A 27,662-nucleotide genomic window follows, 5' to 3' on the forward strand; every position below is an offset into this window, starting at 1 on the left:
AACTTTTCTTAAAGGAAAAGGGGCTTTCCCGGAGCATGATAACAACCGCCCACTGGCTGTTTGATTGACGTCCAGGGGCGGGACAAAACACAGAAAAAATCGCTTCCTAGAGATTTTTGCGAGACTGGAAACCTGTGGGAGACAAATGAAACGCTACTGGATTCCACTAAAAAAGCAGGTATGCGTAACGACGGGATTGCACTTTTAAAAATAGCGTTTCCGCTTTGTGGGACCAATTGGCAACATTGGTCCTTGTGCGGAAAGGCCCCATGGATTCCACCCTCCAAAGCAGTCATTGTCTCCAAGGGAACTCAGCTGTAAAGACTCAATAGCAATGCCAGCAGGTCATATTAACAGCAATTTAACAAAGATCCTCAGGAGTCAAAAGGAAGAAGAAGAAGAAGAAGAAGAAGAAGAAGAAGAAGAAGAAGAAGAAGAAGAAGAAGAAGAAGAAGAAGAAGAAGAAGAAGAAGAAGAAGAAGAAGAAGAAGAAGAAGAAGAAGACAAGGAGGACAAGAAGGAAGTGTTTTTTACACCCCATTTTACACTACCCTCTCTGACCCCTTCCAACTCATACAGAGTGCCATAAATTTGATCTAGATACACAGCATGGATAAAGACCCTTGTGGGTAAACCCCTGACCAGGTTAGCTTGATTCCCCCAGGATCACAACTTTAAGGAGACCCTCTCCTTCAACGAGATTCAAGAAAAGACATTCAAACTCATTGTTTCTTTTCCCTTTCAAAAATTTTATTTTATCATTTGTACAAAAATCATGGCAAGCAACAAAAGAGGTAAAGAGGAACTCCCACTTAGCCCGTCTCTTACCGGTGACCGGTAAGTCCACTAAATGGATGGGACTGGACAGTCCCAGTTATCAAGGAGACCACTAGCTGGATGGCTTCAGCGTACTGAGTTTGACTCCAAAATTTACCTCAGGTTTGGCAACCGTGAAAGTGTGCCTATATTTGGGCCAATTTTCTTTGTCCAAAGTTCTTTTGTTGCTAATCCATGAAGAGACCAAAGGTAATTTCAAATTTATTTGGGCCCCGGTCTTCCGTTTTGACCATTCAGTAGCTCTCTCAGAATTAGGAGCTAGCTATAACTCCTGGCTGGATTTTTCTTTCTTTTACCAAGAGGAACGTTTGAATCCCTACCCTATATATGTAGGTCTTTGAGCCTTTCTGAGGGAAACCCCTCCATAAGATAATTCTCTGTTTATGTCTCCTGGTGAATTCTTAGAGATGGATCGAGAGCTTTTGAAAAGACTGGGAAGGCCAAGTGATTGTCATAAGAATGTTATGTACAGGAGATTTCCCTCTTTCCCATAAATGCACCACGTTCCTTTGCCCTCAAATGCATTGAGTCTTAGGCACAATGGATGAAGAAAGGAGCACGGAATAAATTAGGGTTGCCAAATTTTGATTACAAAATTACTCTTACTAGGGGGCGGGGCCAGGTTAGAAAATGACGGGCTCTGGGTGGAGCCAAATAGAACATGGAATTGACTGACATTTCAGACGACAGTATGTGATAGAACACAACTTTATCTGGAGGGAACCAACAAATATACTTCAACCTACCCCAAGCAAGATTAGTATTCTCTATATACTTCCATTCATGGCTCTCTTACCTCTTCATTCGCAGGGTTTCTGAGGGCTTCCCTAGGCTGCACCTACCTACCCCACATCTCCACAGCATCGATGCTAACCCATCCCCACATGGACAGGCCAGAAGGTGGTTGGTATAGACAGTCCGGAAGTTACTTTCCAAATCTATCTGTACTGAAAATTGTTATAACTGTTGACTTTATCAATTTGAACAACGAGGAAAGCAGGGCAAAAACACACTTCTGCTCTGTGGACTAGCAACTTGAAAGCAAGGCCTGACAGGGGTACTTCAACATTCTGGAGAATCTCCAAATGAATCGTCAGTGGCAATCAGACAACTCGTTTTTAGGAAGAACAGGAGGAAACTTCCAAATGCGGAAGACAAAAACCATGAGCACCAGACTGGTGTTAAAGTTTTCTATTTTTATTATCTTACATTTCCAGAGTCTGGAGCAAATAATTATAAGGTTCGCAACTCCAGATCTGGAAAAAAGAGGAAAATACAATGGGGCTGGGGGGTGGATTTGAAATACAGAGATGCAGGAAACAACGGAGGCCCAAGAGGTTCAGAATTTTTCTAAACCAAAGCACTGGCAAATTCCAAATAGAATTTCAAGGCCGAATATCTTTTGAAAATGTTAGCTTGCCCAATGAAAGATCCTGGTGACCAAATCTCAAAATGAAAGGTCTGAGAACATGTGGAAATGATGCTTTCTGGTTCGTGGGAAAGCTCTTCATTTGCACATTCCAGAGTTGAGTGGTCAGGAACCCAGAATATGAAGTTTCTAGGCGGCTCGTGACTGTGGTGTTCTAGAAAAAAAAATCTAGAAGAAGGCAGCTTTCGCCCTGGTAGAAAACCTGGGCGGTAAAATTGAAAGACTCTTGACTTGAAGGAAAGAAACTCTTTGATACTCCAGAACCAGAAAAGTGGGAAAGGAGCCCCCCCCCAATATATATTAACACTGCATTGACAACTCATTAACATCAAGATAGACAGTCTCTCATTCTTGCTGTGTAAACGGTCATAGGCCTTGTGGGTCTGATCTTCTTATTTCTTGTGGCCTCGGCATCCCTTGGCTGCATCCCCCATGATGTCCCAGTACTCGCCGAACTGCAGTTTGGCTTCATCGGCATCCCCAAGGCATTCAATTTTGTCGTCCAAAGTAACAGCACCCTGCGATGAGAAAGGAGCCATCAAAACTCAGCAGAGGAGCTCCCCGAGACAAAATTCATAGTTTGCCGGGTCTCCTCTGGCTAGAGCTACCAGGTCTGGGTGGGGGTCCCCTGCTTTTGGGACCCCTGAAAACGCCACACACTCACCCAAACCCAGAAGAACGTTGCAACGTGCTTTCATCACCCAGAAGTGATGTCAGCATGCCGGGGTCATCGGGAAGGTGACACTCTAGTTTTAGGCCAGAACTCTATGGTTTGAAGCAAATTCTACCACAGGATTTTGCCCAAAAGGCAGAGCATTGCCCCCCACGATCATGGCCCTGGTATTCCTTGGAGGTTGTTCTTCCAAATGATAGCCAGGGCCAACCATGCTTAGCTTCCGAGATCTGACGGGATTGAGTTTGCCTCAGGTATACAACCGACTGTCCTCGAGCCAGGCACTCTGGAGAACAGGACTTGGAGGAGAAGGAATCTTATCTCCTTGCACTAGATTTACTCTCTAACCTGTGTGAAGCTAACATTTTAATTCTACTTCTTGTCTTCATGACACAAGAGAAAAGGGGGCTACCATCAGGAAAAGAAAGCGATAACGGACACAAATTTGGGAATATCCCAGTCAGCCTTGAGACTTTCAAACCTTGTGTTCCCAGTGACCTCTCACATGGACTATGCTCTCCCCATCTCATTGGTGGTTAAAAACTGCCATCAAGCTGCCCCCAACTTTTGGAAATACCATGGGGTTTTCAAGATAAGAATTATTCAGAACCAGGGCCTACACTGCTTAGCTTCTGAAATCTGATGAGATCAGGCTAGCCTGGGCCATCCAGGTCAAGGCAAGAGACATTTGCAGGTGGTTTGCCATTGCCTGCCTCTATACATCAACCCTGGACTTTCTAGGTGGTCTCCCATCCAACTATTAACCATAAATGATCCTACCTAGCTTCTACCATCTGATGAGATTAGACTAGCCTGGGCCATCCAGGTCAAGGCAAAAGACATTTCCTAGGTGGCGTGCCCTTGCCTACCTCTACACAGCAACTCTGGACTTCCTTGGTGGTCTCCCATCCAAGAACTAACCATGGCCAATCCTACTTACCTTCTGAGATCCAATACGATTGAGCTAACCTGGGCAATCCATGTCAGGACCCCCCACCCACCCACCCACCCACCCACCCCCATCTCATTACCTTTGCTAGATGCGGCAACCTCTGCCCGACCAGATCTTTCAGCTCATTGGGGGTTAGGCACTCTTTCCTTCCCTTCACGGCATAACAGTGGAAGTTATTGATGACGATTTCAATGGCCCTCTCAACGTCGGTGAGCTCTTCGCTGTTCTGAAGCCAGAAGGGATGGAGGACAAGAGAGAGAGAGAGAGAGAGAACACGGTGGAATTATTACAAGGTGCAAGATTTCAGCAGAATTCTGGGATGGCAGAGAAGTTGTCTAACCTGCCCGTCTCGCCTCCCACACAATTCCGCCCTCCCTGAAACTCTTAGTAGCATCATTAGACTCCCAAGATCGCATGCTGGCGTAGCTGAGCAATCCATTACCTAGATGATATCCTGTCATTGTGTGTGTTTCTTTTACCAAGGTTTGCCAAAAACATCCTGCTCCATTCCAAACCAGGATAGCAGACCTTGAAGACTAACATCTTCCTCCACACCAGTCAGAGAGACAGTCCTCTGACGTCTCTTCTTCTCACATGAAAACAGGTCTATTCATCTATCCATCCTTCTGAAGTCTACACCCAAACTGATCTCTCACCATTATTCTCTTCAAGGAAACTTAAAGGCATGGTTTCCAGGTGGAGTTACTAAGATACTCCATTGCCTAACATACCTGGAGACATCCAGGTTCCCCCTGAGCATTTCTAAACTAATCTGACTCTTGGTTGATAGATCTACAAACTCGGCCCTTGGACAGGGCATCAAGCCAAAAGACATGTTCCAATAGACATGTTCCATTTCACAGTCAGAGTAGTTCAGCAGTGGAATAGGCTGCCTAAGGAGGTGGTGAGCTCCCCCTCACTGGCAGTCTTCAAGCAAAGGTCGGATACACACTTTTCTTGAATGCTTTAGGATGCTTTGGGCTGATCCTGCGTTGAGCAGGGGGTTGGACTAGATGGCCTGTGTGGCCCCTTCCCACTCTATGATTCTGTGATTCTATGATCCTGCGTTGAGCAGGGGGTTGGACTAGATGGCCTGTATGGCCCCTTCCAACTCTATGATTCTATGATTCTATGATTCTATGATTCTATGATTCTATGATTCTATGATTCTATGATTCTATCTCCTCTGGCCAACATAATCCCAGATCCACTGCAATATGGGAGCCCGAACGGGTGAAAAGGTCAGAGGGGGGTTCATTGAAGGTCCTAAAGAATTCCAGGAAGCTATGTGGAATCTGTTCCAGATTCCAGCCAGTCAGGTTCCCAAATGGTACAGCTCAATCCTTTTAAGCTTTGGTCATCCATTGTCTTCCCATAAGCCGAAGGTTAGTGGGGGTCCAATGGTCCAATGGCCATTAGATGCACACCAGTGTTCGGTGCATGCATGTATTCATTACAGGACCAGCCTCTCTATATGTGGTACATTGTCAGTGCATGCCAATCCCTTTGTAAATACTACAAACAGGGGAGAAGAAGAAGAAGAATTGGTTCTTATATGCCACTTTTCCTTACCCGAAGGAGGCTCAAAGCAGCTTACAGTCGCCTTCCCATTCCTCTCCCCACAACAGACACCCTGTGAGGGAGGTGAAGCTGAGAGAGCCCTGATATCCCTGCTCGGTCAGAACAGTTTTATCACTGCAGTGATGAGCCCAAGGTCACCCAGCTGGCTGCATGTGGGGGAGTGCAGAATCGAACCCGGCATGCCAGATTAGAAGTCCGCACTCCTAACCACTACACCAAACTGGCTCTCTGGAGATCAGCAGTTGTTCAAAGCTGCTTTAAGAAACCCTTATCCTGATTTTACTTTTGTGTGCTGGAGAACGATCCTGGGGAAATACCAGCTTAGACATGCCCAGGCTCTCTGTTCTCCCGAATTTAGTCTTTTTTTTCTCCTTTGTATAGTCAGCCCAAATGTTTTATTTATTTGTACTCTGACTTTCCCCCAACAGGGATCCAGAGCAGCTTACATTATTCTGCTGTCTTCCATTCTGTCCTCCCAACAACCCTGTGAGGTACCTTAGCCCATGAAAGGTCACCCCACAAGCTTCCATAGAAAACCAGGAATTCGAACCTGGGTTTTCTACATGCTTGTCCGACAGTTTAGCCATTACACCACATGCCTGCCAGACATTTGCAAGCACGTTCTCGCACTTTGCTTACTAAATCCGAATGTCCAGTCTCCGAATTCCTGTCGTAACATCCTCAGATTGTTTTAAAAGTCCCCATGTATGGAGAATGCATGCTGCAATTTGTATTTTGCCAATGTACCCCACCCCGAGACCAATTTTGGAGAGGCGTGGGTTAGAAATCTCAAATAAATAAATAAATAAATAAAAATTATAAGGCAACATGATAAGGCAACATTGCACTTCATTGTATCCTAATTGGGAACACGTTTGTCCACAGCCTTCAACAGGGTGGACACCCAAATAAGTAAGCCGAGGAAAGCGGCCACTCCCCTTTCTTAAAGGAAGTCAAATCCTGAAAGCAAAAAATAAACTTAAAAAAGAATACAGACTGCCTCTTGCCGAATTTCCAAAAATTCGGTGCTTTCCCGAAATTTTGTTTCTACTCTGTGCCGTTGCTGTTATCAGCAAGGACAGGAGAACCTGTTTGAATGCCAAGAGAAACCGGGGCCTTTGGCTATTCCCATGAATTGGGCCTTATATTTCAGTAAGCCCAGCAAGTTTAATCTGAGAAATTTAAATTCGGCTTGAGGACTGATCTACATCAGTCATGGAATCCACTTGTTGAGCTTCTGGCTATTGTATTCTGGGCCGAACATGACTTTTCCCTAGCCACATGACTGTATGAAATGTGCCTTCGCTTTCTTGATTTCCATGAATCCGCTTCCTTACTGCTTGTCTTTCGGTCTTCACCCTACATTGATGACAACCCAATTGTCATTCCCCTGGAATTCGCACCTAGGCTTGGCAAAGATCTTAACTTCCACTGGAATCATAGACTAGAATCATTAAATCATAGAGTTGGAAGGGACCTCCTGGGTCATCTAGGCCAACCCGCCACACAATGCAGGCCACCCACAACCTTATCACTCATCCACTGTCATCTGCCACCCCCTTAAACATTCACAGAATCAGCCTCTCCATCAGATGGCTATCCAGCCTCTGTTTAAAAATCACCGAAGATGGAGAATCCACCACCTCCCAAGGAAATCGGACCTAGCTATTTCCCCCCAAAATCACTGAGCCATTTCCATCAAGATGCTTCCAGCTGAAACCTGGTTCCAAAGGAGCTAAGAAATTTGCCAAAAAATCTGTGGAACTAGAGAGAACTAGTTTGGACTGGAAGCCCAAACACTGAAATTTCATTACAGGGAGCCAGTGGCTGTAAGTGAAATTTTCGCCTGCAATTGTAAGTCACTTTTAGTCAACTCCATCTTGTGCCTCTAGCATGGGTGTCGGCCTTCTCACCGACATTAAGAACCACCTTCACCACTGCAGAGTCCATGAAAGACGAGGGGTCCACAGATGACCCACAATCGCATCCCCAAAACACACCAATATTGCCCTTCATTTTCCAGCCAGCTTTCCACAACATCTCATCTCCCTTCCCCAAACCACCAGGAGACCATCACGCGACTTTCAAATGACCTTGTGCTTCTTGCAGCATTTGCAACCCATTCTTCCGCCGTTGACTTAGTTCGATTCGGTGATAATTCCCTCGAGGACAAAGACCGGCTGGGCGACGGCGATCGGCTCCTTGAGGCCTCCGGGTAATCCGCACCGAGTGGTTCGGAGAATCCTACGCCGTGTGTTTTGGCTAGACCACGCAAGGGGGAGAAGAAAGAGAGACCTTAATTTCCAGTTCGCTTCCGCCTCCCTCTCCCATTCCAATTTTGTTCCGAGCCTGTTTCCAAACATCAAATCTGCCCGAACTTGTCCGAAAGGGATGCGGTTAGGCAAAGCCAGAAAGGGGCAGGAGCACATGGACGGGCCTCCAAAAGATGAGATATTTCCCCCACTGCCAGCGTACGAGCATGCACCCACTCCTTTCAGAAGCAGGCTGGGGAAGAGACCTTGAAGAGGACGACCACTTACCTGCTCCGAGGAATCAGGTGTGCTGAAGAGGGCCGTGCCTCGATCCAGTTTTATATCTTAGGAAGGCGTGTGTGGGAGACACCTCACGGAGATACCAGAAGGATGCAAGCTGCTGTCTGTGGTGTAAGGTGTCTCGTTTCATCCTCTGGCACCCGGCCAGTGCAGAACTTGGTCACCGCCCATTTCCCAACCTTTAGTCACAGAGGATGAGCAATGCGAATGACAGGAGCCATTCCCAAATTCTCAGGTCGCCTTCATTGGAGTGAAGAAATCACTCCAATGGCCATAAGCTTCAAGAATGTGGCCTTCCTCAGTTGGACTCCTTAATCCACTACGCCAAGCTGGAGCCAGCTTGGAGTAGGGGTTAAGAGCACCGACTTCTAGTCTGGCGAGTCGGGTTTGATTCCCTGCTCCTCCACATGCAGCCAGGTGGGTGACTGCGGGCTAGTCACAGTCCTGTTAGAGCTGTTCTGACTGAGATGTAGTATCAGGGCTCTCTCAGCCTCACTTCCTTCACAGGGGATCTGTTGCAGGGAGAGGTGAATGTAAGCTGCTTTGAGACTCCTTTAGGTAGAGAAAAGCAGCATATAAGAACCAACTCTTCTTCTTCTTCAGTAATATCAGGGCTCTCTCAGCCTCACGTCCCTCACAAGGTGTCTGTTGGATATGATTTGAGCCTTTTGCCTAATGTTTTCGACATCTCATCTAAGGGCTGACTGACTCTGGCATCCCTTTGGTCCAAGATGCATTTTCACATTTTCAGGGGGGCACATTGGGGTGACCCAGCCATGCCCACACGGGAGCCGTATTCGTGGCACAGCCACTGTGGAGCTGCAGTACATGTGGAGCTGCAGTACAAGCAACATACCTCCGCATGGGCTACAATTCGCACAATCAGAATGCCACAGGAGCATAACCCAGCTGTGAGCAACACTTGTGCACTTCAAGGGGTCAGGACAAAAATGGACCAGCCCATCCAATTCAGTGGATGGATGCAAGCATGCATTTTGTTCAAGAAGAAGAGTTGGTTCTTATATGCCACTTTTCTCTATCCAAAGTAGTCTCAAAGCGGCTTACATTCGCCATCCCTTTCCTCTCCCCGAAACAGAAACCCTGTGAGGGAGGGGAGGCTGAGAGAGCCCTGATATTACGGAAGAAGAAGAAGAGTTGGTACTTATATGCCACTTTTCTCTACCTGAAGAAGTCTCACAGCGGCTTACAATCGCCTTCCCTTTCCTCTCCCCACAAGAGACACCCTGTGAGGTGGGTGAGGCTGAGAGTGCCCTGATATCACGTCCCGGTCAGAACAGCTTTATCAGTTTTATCAAATGTGTAGTGCTCTACCTGCTATTGAAGTGAATGGGAAGCCCGTTGTGCAGATGGGAGCTCCATACAGATGTCATAGGTCTCTCGTATGCATCTCTGGCTTGGGCTCCTCCTATTTTTCCTCCTCTGGGCTCATCTGACAAAAGGCACCTAAATGGAGGAAAAGCTCAGGACCACAGCCAGCTCTATTGGAGGACAAGCTGCTGTTGCCATGGTCACCTAGGACAGCACAATGCCCTGGGGCAAAATTCTCCAGTGCATTCTTTCGCCCTGTCGACGTCCATCGTCCAATGCCTAGAAAAGAATGATGCTTCATTTCCGGCTCCCCAGCAATGATGAGCGTCATTCCTGGGTTCTTGCCAAACCCTGACCTGAAGCCAGCTGTGGCTCACCACCAGTCCAGCTGGTCCTGGTACTACATGGCTGTCTTGCCCTTCCCCAGAGGCAGCAGCATCTCAGCAATGTGCAAAGGAGAGGGTATTCCTGGCTCCTGACCAAGAGGGAGTTGTAGCTCTGAGGGGTCCTTGATTCCCAGGTGTCGGTTGAAGATGGATGGATGGATGGATGGATGGATGGATGGATGGATGGATGGGTGGGTGGATGGGTGGGTGGGTGGGTGGGTGGGTGGGTGGGTGGGTGGGTGGATGGATGGGTGGGTGGCTGGGTGGGTGGCTGGGTGGGTGGCTGGGTGGATGGATGGATGGATGGATGGATGGATGGATGGATGGATGGATGGATGGATGGATGGATGGGTGGGTGGGTGGGTGAGTGAGTGGGTGGGTGTGTGTGTGAGTGGGAGGGTGGATGGATGGATGGGTGGCTGGGTGGCTGGGTGGATGGATGGATGGATGGATGGATGGGTGGGTGGATGGATGGATGGATGTGTGGGTGGGTGGGTGGGTGAGTGGGTGAGTGAGTGGGTGAGTGGGTGAGTGAGTGGGTGGGTGGGTGGGTGGATGGATGGATGGATGGATGGATGGATGGATGGATGGATGGATGGATGGATGGATGGATGGGTGGGTGGGTGAGTGAGTGGGTGGGTGGGTGGGTGGGTGTGTGTGTGAGTGGGAGGGTGGATGGATGGATGGGTGGGTGGGTGGGTGGATGGATGGATGGATGGATGGATGGATGGATGGATGGATGGATGGATGGATGGATGGATGGATGGATGGATGGATAGATAGATAGATAGATAGATAGATAGATAGATAGATAGATAGATAGATAGATAGATAGATAGATAGATAGATAGATAGATAGATAGATAGATAGATAGATAGATAGATAGATAGATAGATAGATAGATAGATAGATAGATAGATAGATAGATAGATGATGAATTGATGGGTGATTGGGTGTGTGGATGGATAAATGGATGGATGGAGAGCCATCTGACGGAGAGGCTGCTTCTGTGAAGGTTCAAGGGGGGGCAGGTGACAGTGGATGAGCGATAGGGATGTGAGTGTCCTGCATTGTGCAGGGGGTTGGACTAGATGACCTAGGAGATCCCTTCCAACTCTATTATTCTATTATTCTACCTCTGGCAAATCCTCTGGATTGCCCTAAGTCAGCAGTGACTTAATGGCTCTTTCCACCTATAGGTGCTGTGTGTAGCAGCTTGAATAGCTGCCTGAAACCCTGAACGTCCTCTACTAGTCTGACTAGACAAGGCAGAATTCGACGTACTGAGAGTCTGAGTCAGTATAAGGCAGCTTCTTGTGTCCATGTGTGCCCATCTGACCAATCAGAATTCTCAGTCCTCCACCACCTCCCTCCCTCTGTTGATTTTCCACTTTGAATTGCAAATTGTATGAGGGAAAAACGATGTCCTCTAAAGAGTCCAAGAACACCACAAAGAACATGTAATTCTGCCCTCTGGCTCCAAGAGTCTCGTGGAGTCGTAAAATATCCAACCGGATCTCAGAAACTCTCACCCCAAACGACGGGAGCAAATGCACTCCCCCAGGTTTTCTTTTGTTGTTATAGTTACATGATAAACACGTTGTTATTGTTGTTGTTGTTGTTGATTGGTTATTGCAACGTATCCAAGAGTCTTTCCCGAAGGGCTTGTCTCTGTGATGCAGACGATTTCTGCACTGTTCAAAAAGCTGTTCTCGCGTTGTTAGAAGAAGATTTTCACTTTATCGTTTCTAAACTGGATGTTATTCATTGTTGGCCCAATCTTAAGGAATTACAGATACACAAACAAGAGTGCAAAGGCTACACAACTTAAGAAACCACAGGAATAAAGAGCCGCAACAAAGACGTTTCTCCTTGTCAGAGAAGATAATATGCATTATAATCGTTATTTCTTAATTCAGACTTGTCACGGAAGAAAATTGTTATGCAAAAGTGTTTAGAGAGCCAGTTTGGTGTAGTGGTTAGGAGTGCGGACTTCTAATCTGGCATGCCGGGTTCGATTCTGCGCTCCCCCACATGCAACCAGCTGGGTGACCTTGGGCTCACCACAGCACTGATAAAACTGTTCTGACCGAGCAGTGATATCAGGGCTCTCTCAGCCTCACCCACCCCACAGGGTGTCTGTTGTGGGGAGAGGAATGGGAAGGCAACTGTAAGCCGCTTTGAGCCTCCTTCGGGTAGGGAAAAGCGGCATATAAGAACCAACTCTTCTTCTTCTTCTTCTTCTTCTTCTTCTTCTTCTTCTTCTTCTTTATTGAATCGGGGAATGCTCTAGTAAGCCTTCCACCTGTAACTAAATTTGAAGAGGATAAAAAGAACTGTGTTTGTGTTAGCTCTTTGCACCAGTATTTTCTTATGTTGTGTAACTTAGCGATCCCCAACCTGTGGGCTGCAGACCACATGTGGTCCGTCGACTAATTGGAGGTGGGCCCCGAAGGACGCCTTCTCCCCCCCCCCAACCCTTTACTTCATCCCCCCCCCGGCCCTTTAGAACACACTTCGTGTGTCCTTGTCTCCCCTCACTCCCAGATGGGACTATCTCGTGGCAGAGAAACAAGCTCAGGGTTCCCATTGATTTGTCATTGTCATGAGTTAAAATTTCCATGAAAATAAAATGTTCCTTATGTTCATTGTTGTGGCCTGTCTGTATCTTATTTTGAAGGGATGTTTAAACATGACCATAGCGATCAGAGAGCGTTAGGGCAGTGGTTGAGAGTAGAGGAGTAAACTACCCCCTCCACCGGGCCTCAGTAAAATTGTCAAGCATTGAGCGGTCCCCGGTGATAAAAAGGTTGGGGACCACTGGTGTAACTGGTTTCAAGTAAAGCAATACAGGAACGGGGGTTTCATGCAATTAATTTCTTGAGCCATCTCTGAAACACTAGGGTCATTTCAAACTGTGCCGCTTTTTCCCCCCGGAATTTTTTGCAGAGTGATCTTTCACTGTCTTTTCTTCCATTCTATGTGGAGTGCTATAGCGCTAAATCAATTTATCACTTTAGCGCTATAGCAGCACCGCTGAGATGCCCTGATTCCATTGACTTTTTTATGCAGTCGGGATTGTGAGAGAGGACAGTGCCTCAAACTTTTACGTTAAAAATACATGCACCCAAACACTAGCAGGGAGAGAGGGGGTTGTTTGTTTGTTTTTTAAGCTCATTACATGGAGGATTTTGGACAAGCTGTCTACCAACTTTCAGCTTCGTGTCTGCCAAAGAATACAGTCGTATGTGGCTATCGTTTTGGAGCTGGAGGCATAGATTTTGGCTGCAACTCCAAATCGCTAGTTCTTACACTTAATCCTAAACGTGTTCATTAGACAGTAAATCCCATTGATCTTAATGGGATTGAGCTTAATGGGATTTACTTCTGAGTGTATAGATTTAGGATTGCACTGTTACTTTCTTTAAGGCAAAGGCAAAGCCAGTGACGGGCGGTGCTGAGCCTCTGGGGAGGGCGGTGTATAAATATAATTAATTAATTAATAGGTGCACAGAAGCGGGGCTTACAAATTGAACAATATTTGAGATATTGGTGAGGGGGCATGATTCAGGGGCAAGAACCTTTGAAGGTGAGTAGCAGAATATACTAAATGTTAAAATAACAATATTTATTACTATTCATGCGCACATTTAAGATTTTAAAAGTAACAAGGTAAATGGGGGTATTACTATTGGTTATGCTGAAAAAATTAGTTAAGGCAAAGATGGAGTATATCTTTATCAGAAAGAAAGGAGTAAAGTGTATTCTAATGTGAAGATTTAATAGATTCTGGAGATTTTTGGTGGGGGCATCACTTGGGCATGATATTAGGGTCATTGTTGGTAGGCAGGTAGTTGTGCATTCCTGCATTGTGTGGGGGGTTGGACTAGATGACCTTGAAGGTGGCCAGCGGAGAGGCTGATTCTGTGAAGGCAAAAGACTGCAGGTTACGGTAGATGAGCGATTGGGATGTGAGTGTCCTGCATAGTGCAGGGGGTTGGACTAGATGACCCATGAGAGCCCTTCCAAATCTATTATTCTATGATTCTATGATTCTATCCTGCAGGGGGCATCGGATATTAGGGTTTTTAGGGTTTTTTGAAATACTTTTAATGTATTTGGGGGAGTTTTTAGTGGGGATTTTATATGTGTTGTAACCCGCCACGAGCCTTTGGGAGGGGCGGACTAGAATATCATCATGATCATCATCATCCTTATCCATGGTTCCTCTATATATTTGTGATACAGCCTGTGGGGGTGGAACGTGTCTGCCTGTCCAAATTGGAATAGGGCCAGTCAGGGTGCAGCCAGCAAAGCAGCAAAGCTGCCTGCAGCCTGATTGGTCCTGCCCCTGCAGCTCCCGCCCTCTGTCCCTGGACTCTAGCCTCTTTACTCTCAGACGCATCTCAGTGCCTGGAGCCAGCAGCAGGTAAGGGGAGAGGGCCCTGGGCAAAGGGTCAGGGTGGAGGGCCTGCTAGGCTGGGCCTACTAACGAGGGCCTCCCGGCCAGCTAAGCAGAGCCTGCTAATGAGGGCCTCTTGGCCTGCTGTCTGCCTGCTAAGGTGCTCTGTCCTCGGCCTGCTAACGAGCTAGCCCACCCCACTTGATCCAGCTGCAAGATGCGGCCCAAAGCCACCTTCAACTGCCTGGCCAGGGGCCCGGAGGGGACCCTTTCAAGGCCCATTCTTAGGAACGGGCTTTGAAGCTAGTAATAATAATATTTAGCATGGTTAGAATAGGAACTTCCTGGAACTTTTCAAATATCCCAACTTCCTGATTCCTTGAGCCTACTTCCTCCCAGTTTGCCTCCAGAACAGGAGTTGAACAAAAGAATGTAGACAACAATTAGAACAGTTAATTAGATCTCTCTGTGTGTTTGTCTCTGTCTCTGTCTCTCTCTGTCTCTCTCTGTCCTCTTCATCATAATAAAAATATCCAAACAAGATCTGGTTCCAATTGACATTAATCATGACTGTTATGAAACTGAGAAGACTTTAGTCACATGCGACTAACATAGTTGCCATTTCTTTCAATGGGTGATGTGAGCTAGGTCAGGGCAAAAGAATTCAGAGGGTTTCCAGCATGTCGGCTTCACCAGGCCCTGCGGAACAACCATAGAGTTCCTCCTTCCTGCCTAGAGCCTTCTATTTTGAAATCTGATTTCTGGACACTTGCAAATAACTAGTCGGCGTAGCTACCTGAAATGTGGTCCTGAGGAGCTGCAGCAGAGAAGACCACCATCCCTGGAGCGTGATCGCTTGGAAAGAGCTAAGTTGCAATTGGATCACCCCATGCTTGCTTATAGAAGAATAGCAGGAGGCCTTGAAATCTCCCAGAATTACAACTGATATCCGAACGACAAGGATCAGTTCCCGCTGGAAGAAACGGCTGCTTAGGAGGGAGGATTCCGTGGCATTATGATGAGGGTTGCCAGGTCCCTCTTGGTGAGGGATGCAGGGACTTACCGGCCACAGGAGGTACACCAGAGCATGTATTGGACATGACATCACCATGGACCAGAAGTGACATCATCATGGTTCTGGCCCCAAAACAAAAAGTGATGTGGCCGCATTGCCAGCAATGTAGCCTGGGCTTCCCTCCGGCTCCTGCTCCTTCTGTCCAGCTGATCGTCACTCACATTAGCCGCCCTACAACCCTATGGCAGATGCAGCAACTGGGCAGGGCCCGTAAACAGCCACACAGGAACAGAGTGTTACATATATGATTCCATCTGGCAGGAGATGCTTCTAAAAGGGCCATGGATGACAGAACACCCTCTTGTGCTCAATCCTTGAATGTTTCTATTAAATATTTGCTTGCATTTGCAAGGGATTTTGGTTCCTACGAGCCGATTCCAGTGAAAATCTAAGTACACCAGTGCTGAGGTTTCACAGCTCATTTATGGTGACCCTCAAGTGGCTTTTAAGGCAAGTGAGAAGCAGAGGGGGGGTGAGGATGTCCTTCCTCTACAGAGCCTTTCTTGGTGGTCTCCCCTCCAAGTACTGCCCCTGCGTAGTTTCCAGCATATAACAACCCCAGCAAGGAGCTTTTGAGGCAAGCGAGAAGCAGAGGGGGTTTGGCCATGGCTTTCCTCTACAGAGCCTTCCTTGGTGGTCCTCCATCTAAGTATCATTCCTGCCCAGCTTCTAAGATGTAATGACCCCAACAGGGGGCTTTCAAGGCAAGTGAGAGGCAGAAGGGTTTGACCATGGCCTTCCTCTGCAGAACCTTCCTTGGTGGACTCCCTTCCAAGGACTGATCCTGCTCAGCTTCCATCAGAGAACTGCCCCAGCAAGGGGCTTTTAAGACAAGCGCAAAACAGAGGACTTCCTGATGGCCCCTGGGTGTTTGCCACTACCTGACAGTGTTGGACTGGATGGCTTGTTGGCCTGGTCCAACATGGCTTCTCTTCTGTTCCTATGAGCTATTCTGATGTTATTTCAGCAGTCTTTAAGCAGCAGCTGGACGGATAGTGATCAGGAGTGCTTTAGACCAGGGGTAGTCAACCTGTAAGAGCCTCTTGTGGCGCAGAGTGGTAAGGCAGCCGTCTGAAAGCTTTGCCCATGAGGCTGGGAGTTCAATCCCAGCAGCCGGCTCAAGGTTGACTCAGCCTTCTATCCTTCCGAGGTCAGTAAAATGAGTCCCCAGCTTGCTGGGGGGTAAACGGTAATGACTGGGGAAGGCCCTGGCAAACCACCCCGTATTGAGTCTGCCATGAAAACGCTAGAAGGCGTCACCCCAAGGGTCAGACATGACTCGGTGCTTGCACAGGGGATACATTTACCTTTACCTTTAGTCAACCTGTGGTCCTCCAGATGTTCATGGACTACAATTCCCCTGAGCCCCTGCCAGCATTTGCTGGCAGGGGCTCATGGGAATTGTAGTCCATGCACATCTGGAGGACCACAGGTTGACTACCCCCGCTTTAGGCTGATCCCACACTGAGCAAGGGGTCAAACTAGCTGGCCCCTTCCAACTCTATGATTCTATGACCCCTTAGAGCAGGGGTAGTCAACGTGTGGTCCTCCAGATGTCCATGGACTACAATTTCCATGAGCCCCTGCCAGCAAACGCTGGCAGGGGCTCATGGAAATTGTAGTCCATGGACATCTGGAGGACCACACGTTGACTACCCCTGCCTTAGAGTGGTTGAATCTGAACATCTCCGCTCCCCAGGAGTTCTTCCCCATCCTGAATAGACCGCCTGTGATTCTCTCTCTGCTTGAGTCAAGACATCCACAGTCTGTTCATGTTTCCTGGCTTCAGCGATTCAAAGCTCCAGCCAGTGAAATAATAGTCCCATTCAGCCCAGGGCCTCGGCCACTGTACGTCTCGTTCTTAATAAAAGGGGCTCGGCACAGAGCAGCACAAATCCGACAAGGGGAGGAGCTGCCCAAGGAACCTTCTTTTGCACCAGTGCTGTGTGTGAGCTCTGGGCGCCTTACATATCCCACTTCCCAGTGCGTAGTCTCCCTTCCCTCTTCCAGAGAATATGTTGGCCACGTCTCCACTGAATCCACCATCCTCTCTCCACATCAGGAGCATTAAATATCTCCTTCCTCCCCCACACAACACACTATTCCCTTTCGCCCTTTGTTCTTCTTGGACAATCTTGCATGTGTGCTTTATGTGCTTTTGCAGGTGTTTGTACCTGTATCATTATCTGTTCCACATAATATTTCTGGTAAGGGCTTGCAAGAGGAGCATGTCTCATGGCTTAAGTGCCACTCAATAACACCCACTCAGGGCAATTGTCCCGCCCCTGAGTGCCTCTCCTCCAACCAGCTTGCCTGTCTGCCTAGGGGCCAGCCAATCGCCTTCCGTCCCCCACCCCTGACCACCCCCTCCTCCTTCCACTTCCCTCTGAGGCTCGGAGGCTGCAGATTCCTGCTGCATGAGAGCTGCCCCTGCCAGTCCTTTCCTGGGGGCCTCCAGCCTGCAGCTTTTCGAGGTCCTAGGGGGAGAGGGAGGCCCTCCGTAGAGTTCTTCCACCCCAATCTAGCACCCATTGTATTCCTGAATACAACGAGCTTGGCCCCGGACAAAACTACGCAATTAGATTTCAGTACTCTGCACTTCTCCAGGGGACCCAGACAAAGAAAGAATGAGTACCCATCTTGCTGGGGGGGTAAATGGTATTGACTGGGGAAGGGAATGGCAAACCACCCCGTATTGAGTCTGCCAAGAAAACGCTAGAGGGCGTCACCCCAAGGGTCAGACATGACTCGGTGCTTGCACAGGGGATACCTTTACCTTTACTTTTAATACAGGGTAATGATGATCGTCCCCCTCCTCCCACAGTGACCAGTGATGGGTCTGGAAGGGGTGGGAAGGAACTGGCTCCGGGTGGGTGTGTCCACTGCTTCCCAGCCATATTCTGCACAATTACACCACTTCTGGGTTTTCTTGAAGCCTGAAGAATGTTTCAGGGCTTTCCCAATGGTAAAAAAGTCAACAGAGGCTGTGTTAACTCAAGGGTTATCCAGCCGCAAGGCAGCAACCATCCCACCACCCGTTTGCCAAAGATACGACGCAGTGACACCAACTCGGAGCAAATGATTTTATTTGCAGTCTTCCGACACCGTGATTTTAAATTTCGGCATGATCTGAGGCCCCCTTCCCTGTCCCCCAAGCACTTCCGGACAGCGGGTCCTGTTGGTCCCCACCCAGCTTGCCTGCAAATACACACACACACACAAAACAACACAACACGCATCGCTCACTTCTTTTTCCCCAGTTTTTCCTTCTTGATGTCTTTAGCCAGCTCCCCAATGAGCCTCCAAAACTCGCCAAATTTCAGCTCCTCATCATTGTTGACATCCAGGCTCTTCATCTTCTCGTCGAGATCCACCACATCCTGCAGAAACAGGAGCAGGAAAGTCATTCCAAGTCAAAATCTCAAGGCATGATCAGCTTGAAAAGAAGTCATAAAATCATAGAGTGGGAAGGGGCCAGACAGGCCATCTAGTCCAACCCCCTGCTCCAGGCAGGATCAGCCTCAAGCATCCAGGAGAAGGATCTGTCCAGCTGCTGCTTACAGAATCACAGGACCATAGAGTTGGAAGGGGCCACACAGGCCATCTAGTCCCACCCCCTGCTCAATGCAGGATCAGCCTCATGCATCCAGGATATGTCCAGCTGCTGCTTATAGAATCACAGAGTTGGAAGGGTCCACACAGGCCATCTAGTCCCACCCCCCTGCTCAAGGCTGGATCAGCCTCAAGCATCCAGGATAAATATCTGTCCAGTTACTGCTTATAGAATCACAGAACCATAGAGTTGGAAGGGGCCACACAGACCATCAGCTCCCTGCTCAATGCAGGATCAGCCCAAAGCATCCAGCCAATCGGGGTGCTCATGATCTCCTTAGACAGTCGATTCCACTGCTGAACTACACTTATTGTGAATTTTTCCCCCCAGATATCTAGCTGGTACTGTTCAACATGGAGTTTAAACCCATTTCTGCAGGTCCTCTCCTCTCCTGCCAACAGGAATCTTTCCCTGCCCTCCTCCAAGAGACCACCATTCACATACTTCAAGAGAACCATCCTGGCCCCTCCTCTTCACCAGGCTGAACAATCCCAAGTCCCTCAGCCTTTCCTCAGATGGCTTGAATAAAAACCATTAAAAATATATCGTGCGATACCAAGACCAACAAAAAAGACTTACCTGTGCCATTATAAACCAACATTTGCAAACTCTCACACATGTTTCACAATAGAAGGGGTGACTTATTTGAAAACTCCACCCTCTACTTTCATTGTAAAAAATTTTGCTGCGCTGCGTGTCATTTCTTTAGGGTAGTCTGAAAGGAGGGGAGTCCAAAACTGCTCTGATCTTCCCGAGGAATTTATTAAGATCAGCGTAATGTGTGAAGAATGTTAAACTGCCTTTGAATTGTTTACTGGTTGCGTTCTGTGCTTCAGCACCTCGTCTGGAGAGCCAGCTTGGTGTAGTGGTTAGGAGCCTGGATTTCTAATCTGGCGAGCTGAGTTCGATTCTGCACTCCCCCACATGCAGCCAGCTGGGTGGCCTTAGGCTCACCATGGCACAGATAAAGCTGTTCCAACTGAACAGGAATCTCAGGGCTCTCTCAGCCTCCCCTCCCTCACAGGGTGTCTGTTGTGGGGAGAGGAAAGGGAAGGTGACTGTAGGCCGCTTTGAGACTCCTTCGGGTAGAGAAAGGCGGCATATAAGAACCAATTCTTCTTCTTCTTCTTCTTCTTCTTCTTCTTCTTCTTCTTCTTCAGTAATCTCAGGGCTCCCTCAGCCTCACCTCCCTCATAGGGTGTCTGTTGTGGGGAGAGGAAAGGGAAGGCAATTGTAAGCTGCTTTGAGACTCCTTTGGGTAGAGGAAAGTGGTATATAAGAGCCAACTCTTCTTCTGGAGAGTTACGGGCAGTGAATTTCTGGAGGCTGCTAACTGAATATGTTTTTATTTGTTTTATATTTTTAATTGTTGATGTCTTGTGCTGGTTTTTAATTATTGTTAACATCGTCCTGAGCCATATTGGGAGGGTGGTATAGAAATTTAATAAAGAAGAATTCTCTACCTGCGTGATTGAGTTTATTGTTTCGTCGCTCTCTGATTGCAAAATCCAGTTTACATTACGTCTTATACTGTTTCCAGTTGGTTGTGGTTTGTGTGATCTGGTTTATTGCACTGTCCCTTGTATGCATAATATTGCCTTGCCTTTTACAACTCTGTAATCTGATTTGATTCTCATCCAGAAAGGGAGACAAAAAAAAAACCCACTAAGCCAATAAATAAATAAATGGCAGGGGAGGAGCTTTCGTGAGTCACTGCTTCTGAGGCAACTAAAATGTGTATCTATCCGTCCTTAGATGAGTGATGGACTCACGTTCTAGCTGTATCTGAAGTGAGCAGAGGCTCCCAAAAGCTCCTCCCCAGCCACCAATTTGGTTAGTCCTGAAGGTGCTGCTGGACTCTAGGGGCCATTCCGCACAACTTAAATGTAGCACATGTCTTACCTTTGGTAAACGCTACTAATTCAACAATCCGCATGACGTCGCACACAATCTGCAACACTCCTGCAACAGTCCCGCAAAAATCGCTTCGTTGTAGCGCATTTCGGGGAATCGGGAAAAGTGGATTCCCCCTGAAAAAACCGCTACACTTTTGAGCACAAGCTGCAACACATCAGCGAAAGACATGTGCGTTCTCAATGTAGCGGTAGAAAGAATGTCCCTTCCCCGCTCTCGCCCCCGATCGCCATTTTTTTTTCCCCGGAGAAGCGATCGCCATTTTTTTTTCTTTAGACGGGGAAAGCAACGAACGAGCGATGTTTCTCCGGCTTAAGTCCCTCCACAGAAGTGCTTAACAGTGAAACAAAGCTCCCTACTGGAAGTGTCTTTAAAGTTCCCAAATACAATACAGTCCCTTCTTCAACACTGCCTGTAATTTTGGCCACAAATCGCGCCCATGGGGGGGGTCTTTTTTTTACTTGAGGAGCGTGTAAACGATTAAGCGCCAGCTCCTACACCAGCAAAAAACGTCTTTCCGAAACGTTTGAACACAGATTCATCGCAACTGGTGTGTTTGCGTTTTTAAAAAAACAGTTCTTAAAGGGAAAGGTTTTTTTCGGGAGCATGAACACAACAGCCCATTGCTGTTCCATTTGATTGACGGCCAGGGGCGGGAAGAAACGCGGAAAAATCTTGCTTCCTTTGTTGCAATTCCAGCGAGACCAGAAACCTGTGGGGAATGAATACAACGCTACTGGGACTTCAATATTCCACTAAAATTAAAGATATGCGGAATGACAAAATTCCACTATTTAATATAGCATTTCTGCATTCTGAAAAAATTTGGCAACATTGGTCCTTGTGCGGAAAGCGCCTAGCTAATTTCTGCTGCTGCAGGCAGACTAACACAGCCGCCCATCTTGATCTAAATCAAGGGTAGTCAAACTGCAGCCCTCCAGATGTCCATGTACTACAATTCCCATGAGCCCCTGCCAGCAAACACTGGTAGGGGCTGATGGGAATTGCAGTCCATGGTCATCTGGAGGGCTGCAGTTTGACTACCCTACTTTCTTGGATACACACTTTTCTTGGATGCTTTTTGATGCTTAGGGCTGATCCTGCGTAGAGCAGGGGGTTGGACTAGATGGCCTGAATGGCCCCTTCCAACTCTATGATTCTATGATTCTATGATTCTATGATTCTTCTACCCCTGATCTAAATAAATAAACTCTGGAGGTTTGGAATATCGTGGATTTGGTGCAGTAAGAAAGGGGATTCGTCTCATTCTCTCTGAAAAGGAGCGTCGACCAATAAAAATGGATTGTTGCTTCTTCACGACAGACAAAAGCAAAATCCTTCTTCATAAACATCCAAGTGTCTGATTTTGCTAACTGAAGACAGCCAGGGATCGATCCTAGGACCTTCATCAATGCGAAGGAGAGGTTTCTCCCACTGAGCCACAGCTCCTCCCTTGGAGAAAGACTAGCTCATAAGATTTCGGGCTGCCGCCGAGATTCTCCCATGATTAAGTGGAAAACAAAACTTCTTTCCAACTTTAGGGGCGTTTCCGCACATCACTAAAAATAGCGTTACGCCAACTGAATGGCGTAGAGCTAAATATTATCGTACCTCCCGGCCCCTCTTCACCTTTTTGCTGCCTTGCTCTTGTCTGGCACCTTTTTGCACTTGTCACCCTCCACAACTGCTGCTGGAAATGGCAGAAAAGAACAACGCACTTTACACATGACTGTCTTCCGCCTGTCAATCAATCCAGGCAGCCAATCCCCTTTTTCCATGTTTTAAAGGTCCCACTAACTTTTTAAAATTCATACTTCTGTGTTTAAAGCCTATGCATCTAATTATATAGTACTTTTTGAACACCACCCCTTATGAAATCACAAGTCTTGATAAAAAATTAATCTCGTTCCTGATTTGGGGGTGGACTTTAGAGAGGCATGCTTTGTGTAACAACTTTGGGAAAAACATTATATCTGGCATCGCCTGCACGCTTGTCCACCTATTCGTTGCTCTAGGATGTTAGCCATTTTAAAAAAGATATTGCCGTCCCCGGGAACAAGGGAGAGGGAGGCGGATGTGAGGGCAGGACGAGGCAAGTGCCTTTAGTCCATTTGAGCCTCAATCTATACCCTCTGCTGGTTGCCTGCTAGTTGCTCTCCCTTAGCTTGTGCTAAATAGATTGGGGAATCCACTTTGTAATTCCCCAACTAGTGCCTTAAAATGGAGGATGTAGCCAGCCGGTTACTGTCCAGACGCTGGATGTTGGCGATGTCATATGGAGGGGCTGGAATATAATGACTACATAAGGTAAGCGTTTCACTAGATTTAACGGGTGCGGAAATGCCGCAAGAAACTAGCCTGGGGTGTGTAGAACGTGCCGTCCAATTTTATTATTTGTTTGTTTGTTAAATTTCTATAGCGTCCTTCCAAAATGATTCAGAACTGAATTATAGCAATACTTGTAGGATTTCCAGGGCAAGAGACAAACAGAAGTGGTTTGAAATGCTCTACCTCTATATCACAAGAAGAAGCTGGTTTTTGTACCCTACTTTTTGACTACCCAAAAGGGGTCTCAAAGCAGCTTGCAGTTGCCTACCCTTCCTCTCCCCATAACAAACACCCTGTAAGTCTGAGAGATCTGTGAAAGAACGGGGACTGGCCCAAGGTCATCCATCTGGCTGCATGCAGAGGAGGAAAGGGGAATCAAACCCGGTTCTCCAGATTAGAGGCCAGTGCTTTTAACCGCAACATCAAGCTGGCTCTCTCCTTACTGGAGGAGACCCTGTAAGAAATCAGTGAGACTGCCTTAGGGCCAGAACATATTAGATTAGGTTGTTGGCCCCCAACATGGGCACCATAACACCCCCATGCACCTCTCCGGATGTGTTTTTTTAGAACGTGGCTATTGCCTAGGGGAGCTTTGGCCACCAAGGCTCCTTATTGGCCACCACAGCCCACGGATTTTCACTGTGAGACTGAAAGTCAGCTGTGGCAGCCATTTTGTGGCTGGCTCTGCCTCCTTCGGTAGCCATTTTGTGTTCTGCCCACCACCACATCTCAGAATTCCAAATGCAACCATGAGCCCCAAAAGGTTGGGAACCCCTGGATTAGACTACCGAGAGCATATAAAATTAATAAAATAGATTGTTTTAAAAAACAGTATATTCGTGATCATGGGATCAGGTTATATCTTCAAATAAAAGAATGTTCCTGGCTGCCACCACCCTGTTGCTTGCTCCGCCCTGCACCTGCTCACCTTCATAAGGTTGGGGAGTTGCGTGGTGGCTAGCTCCTTGAACTCATTGATGGTCAGCGTGTTCTTTTTGCCCTCACGGCTGGCGCACATGAAGAAGGCAGAGACGATCTTCTCAATGGCCAACTCCAAATCGGTCAGTTCGACGCTGGCCATGATTTGTGGGAGTTCTTCTGTCAACTGGGACGGTAGGTCAAGGAATGGTCAAGAGATGGGGTAGAAGGTTTGCGCTGTGAAGAGAAAAGAGAGGGAGGGTGAGATAGAAGCCAAGGAGAGAGAGACAGGAAGGCAGGCATGAAGGGAGGGAGGGAGGAAAGGACAGAGGGACAGAGGAAGCAAGGAAGCAAGGAAGAGGCAATGTCCAGAATAGTAGAAGGAAGGAAGGAAGGAAGGAAGGAAGGAAGGAAGGAAGGAAGGAAGGAAGGAAGGAAGGAAGGAAGGAAGGAAGGAAGGAAGGAAGGAAGAGGCAATGTCCAGAATAGTAGGAGGCAGGGAGGCAAGCAGGCAGGCAAGCAAGCAGGCTGGCAGGCAGGAATACATACAGTGAAGAAGGAAGGGAGGGAACTAGGAAAGAAGCAGGCAGGAATGCAGACAGTGAAAAAGGAAGGAAAGGAGGCAGGAAAGAAGAGGAGCAGATAGGAATGCAAGGAAGAAGAAGAAGAAGAAGAAGAAGAAGAAGAAGAAGAAGAAGAAGAAGAAGAAGAAGAAGAAGTAGATTTATACCCTGCTTTTCACTGCCCAAAAGAGTCTCAAAGTGCATTACAATCGCCTTCCCTTCCTATAACAGTGTGAGGTAGGTGAAGCTGAGAGAGCTCTGACAGGACTGCTAGGTCAGAACCGAACACCTCTAAGAGAACTGTGTCTAGCCCAAGGTTGCCCACCTGTCTGCGTGTGGAGGAACGGGGAATCAAACCCCGCTCAACAGATTAGAAGCCGCTTCTCCTAACTGCTACATCGCTCTGGCTCTCTGACGAAGGGAGGAAGCAGAGCAAAAGGGCAGAAGAAGGCGGAAAAGGGAGGCCTGTAGCCATGTAAGCAAGAAGAAAGGAAGGGAAGCAGACTGGAAGGTGAAAGGCAGGAATGAAGGGCAGCTGGCCAGAACATAGGCTGTGAAGAAGGATGGGTCAATGATGGTGGCCCCATCAAATCATAAGACACTCAGAGGTGCTCTGCCCTTGCCTGCATCGGTGTTGTGCACACAAGGAGACCCAGGCCTAATCTTCTTCAAGCCGCCAAACCTGTTCGCAGGACGAGGGAGGGGGTTAAGTGGGAACTGGGGCCGTAAGAGTGGTCCTACGGTTGGCTTTTCTCACCGATGGAGACGAATCAAACTAGCAAAGTTCAGTTGCAAAGTTGTGAGTCCGGTGGCACCTTTAAGAGCAACAAGCTTCACTCTGGGCATAAGTTTTCGCGTGCATACACACTTCTTCAGATACATACCCCCCCATGCCTGCACACAAACCTTTATAGCCCAAATTAAATTCCGTTGGTCGTCAAGGTGCCACTGGATTAGAAACTCTATTCTGTCGCTTCAGACCAACGCAGCTTATCCGCCTGCCTCTATAAACAATTATTAGAAGGATAGTAAGCATAGCAGTAGATCCAGATCCGGGCTGCAAGCTTTCGTTATTAGATCAACTGCAAATTCATGCTTGCATTTGAATACAGTAGGGATTACTTCAGAGTAAGCATGCAGAGATACAAGCCGTCTGGTTGTACAGCTAGAACCAACACATTTAGAAGAAGAAGAAGAAGAAGAAGAAGAAGAAGAAGAAGAAGAAGAAGAAGAAGAAGAAGAAGAAGAAGAAGAAGAAGAGTTGGTTCTTATATGCCACTTTTCCCTACCCGAAGGAGGCTCAACGCGGCTTACAGTTGCCTTCCCATTCCTCTCCCCACAACAGACACACATTTAGGGGGGCTTTCTTCAAACTTACACATCCCTCAATGTGAATTCACAATCAGTGGTGCTGCAGATCAGTAGTCATGAAATCACAGAATCATAGAGTTGGAAGGGACCTCTTGGGTCATCTAGTCCAACCCCCTGCAGAATGCAGGAAACGCGCAAAGACTTGTACATTTACAAGCCCCCCTGGATCAGACCAGCCGGAAGTAGACTGCCATTGAACTTGGAGGTTTTGCTTCTCACAAACAGTCACTGCAAATAAATTTCTCCACGACTGTGTCTGATTCCCTTCTGCCCTTTTTTGACCTAGTAGCCGTCAACCAGATCTTGGGACCCTGACCGTGACAATTCCAGTCTCGTTAGGAGACATGAGTTCAAATGACGGGAAAGGAAGTTCCACTTAAATATCACAAAGTGTTTTCTGACGGAGAGGGCTGTTCATAGATGGAACAGGCTGCCTCAGAGGGTGGTGGAATCTCCTTCCCTGGAAGTTGTGAGGAAGAGATTGGAGGAGCCCCTGTCAGGAGGGTGTGGTTTTTAAGTCCCAAGAAAGGGGTGGAGGCTGGACTGGATGGCCTTTTGGAGGGCCAGCTGGGTGTAGTGGTTAGGAGTGAGGACTTCTAACCTGGCATCTCGGATTTGATTCTGCACTCCCCCACATGCAGCCAGCTGGGTGACCTTGGGCTCGCCACGGCACTGATAAAACTATTCTGACCGAGCAGGAATATCAGGGCTCTCTCAGCCTCACCCACCCCACAGGGTGTCTGTTGTGGGGAGAGGAAAGGGAAGGCGACTGTAAGCCGCTTTGAGACTCTTTCGGGTAGAGAAAAGTGGCATATAAGAACCAACTCTTCTTCTTCAGTAATCTCAGGGCTCTCTCAGCCTCTCCTCCCTCTCAGGGTGTCTGTTGTGGGGAGAGGAAAGGGAAGGGGATTGTAAGCTGCTTTGAGACTCCTTCTGGTAGAGAAAAGCGGCATCTAACTTCTTCCTCTTCTTCGGGGTCCCTTCCAGCTGTGCGTGATTCTGATGTCTAGACATCTATTTAAAAGCAACATCCGCTTCTAACAACAGCCGGTTGGCATTGTCACTCACTCCCAGGCTCTTCCGGCTTTTCTCCCAACATCCCAAGAGATCATTCCTGGGGAAGTTTGCAGACACTTTTTACAAGCAGCTCACAAAGGTTCTCTTGTTTGCTAATTTCCAGGCGGTTCGCGGCCTCCGAAATCTCTTTATCTGCCTTCCAGCGTCTACAGTACACACACACACACAAGCACACATATGCACACACAGAGACAACATCCCACAACCTCTCCCTTTCCCCCCCCCCTCCCAGCAGCCACACCCTGGCCTGCCCGCTTTCCTCACTTACCCCAGAGCTGGTCCCTCTGCAAGGAAAAAAATGCAAGGAAAGGAAAGGTGCAAAGGGTTTTATATACCTCTGGGGGAGGTGGGAGCATGGATCTCGAGCCAAGAGGGGGAGTCAGGAGGATCAATAGCCTGTTAGCCTTAAAGCTCACCACCGAACGGTGTTTGGTTTCACTTTGCAGGCAGGGAGAGAGACACCGCCCATCTCGTTCCAATGCTCCCCCTACGTCCAAGGCTCACGATGATGCATCGTTTCCCCGGCCTGCGGACAGCAGAAACTTCCACACGCAGGCCCAACCCCGGGTCTCACAAACAAACTCCTCTTTGCAAAGGAATCCGAGCGAGGCCTCTGGACAAAAAGGCAGCCTTCTGTGTGAGCCGGCTGGAAAAACCCACA

The 27,662-nt window shown here is 47.8% G+C and overlaps 2 protein-coding genes across 6 annotated transcripts; both read right to left on the minus strand.

The window, feature by feature from the left end:
- Window positions 1-2,018: 2,018 nt before the first annotated feature.
- On the minus strand, window positions 2,019-9,518 carry S100A14 (S100 calcium binding protein A14). Of its 2 annotated transcripts, none has more exons than XM_077321032.1 (4): window positions 9,357-9,518; window positions 7,566-7,734; window positions 3,971-4,117; window positions 2,019-2,784 (listed from the first exon to the last, which is right to left on the minus strand). In XM_077321032.1, exons 2-4 carry the CDS (start codon window positions 7,593-7,595, stop codon window positions 2,659-2,661), a joined length of 303 nt encoding a protein of 100 aa, XP_077177147.1. In that variant the 5' UTR covers window positions 7,596-7,734; window positions 9,357-9,518; the 3' UTR covers window positions 2,019-2,658. The 2 variants fall into 2 exon arrangements, with proteins under 2 accessions (XP_077177147.1, XP_077177155.1); XM_077321040.1 differs by lacking the exon at window positions 9,357-9,518 and adding an exon at window positions 8,013-8,157.
- Window positions 9,519-18,286: 8,768 nt separating this feature from the next.
- On the minus strand, window positions 18,287-27,648 carry S100A13 (S100 calcium binding protein A13). Of its 4 annotated transcripts, none has more exons than XM_077321079.1 (3): window positions 27,418-27,648; window positions 24,001-24,227; window positions 18,287-18,597 (listed from the first exon to the last, which is right to left on the minus strand). In XM_077321079.1, exons 2-3 carry the CDS (start codon window positions 24,151-24,153, stop codon window positions 18,460-18,462), a joined length of 291 nt encoding a protein of 96 aa, XP_077177194.1. In that variant the 5' UTR covers window positions 24,154-24,227; window positions 27,418-27,648; the 3' UTR covers window positions 18,287-18,459. The 4 variants fall into 4 exon arrangements, with proteins under 4 accessions (XP_077177194.1, XP_077177175.1, XP_077177166.1 ...); XM_077321060.1 differs by having other exon boundaries at window positions 27,270-27,646; XM_077321051.1 differs by having other exon boundaries at window positions 27,337-27,644.
- Between the last annotated feature and the right edge of the window lie 14 nt (window positions 27,649-27,662).

Source organism: Paroedura picta, chromosome 1 (assembly GCF_049243985.1).
Source record: "Paroedura picta isolate Pp20150507F chromosome 1, Ppicta_v3.0, whole genome shotgun sequence".
Classification (NCBI taxonomy): Eukaryota; Metazoa; Chordata; class Lepidosauria; order Squamata; family Gekkonidae; genus Paroedura; species Paroedura picta.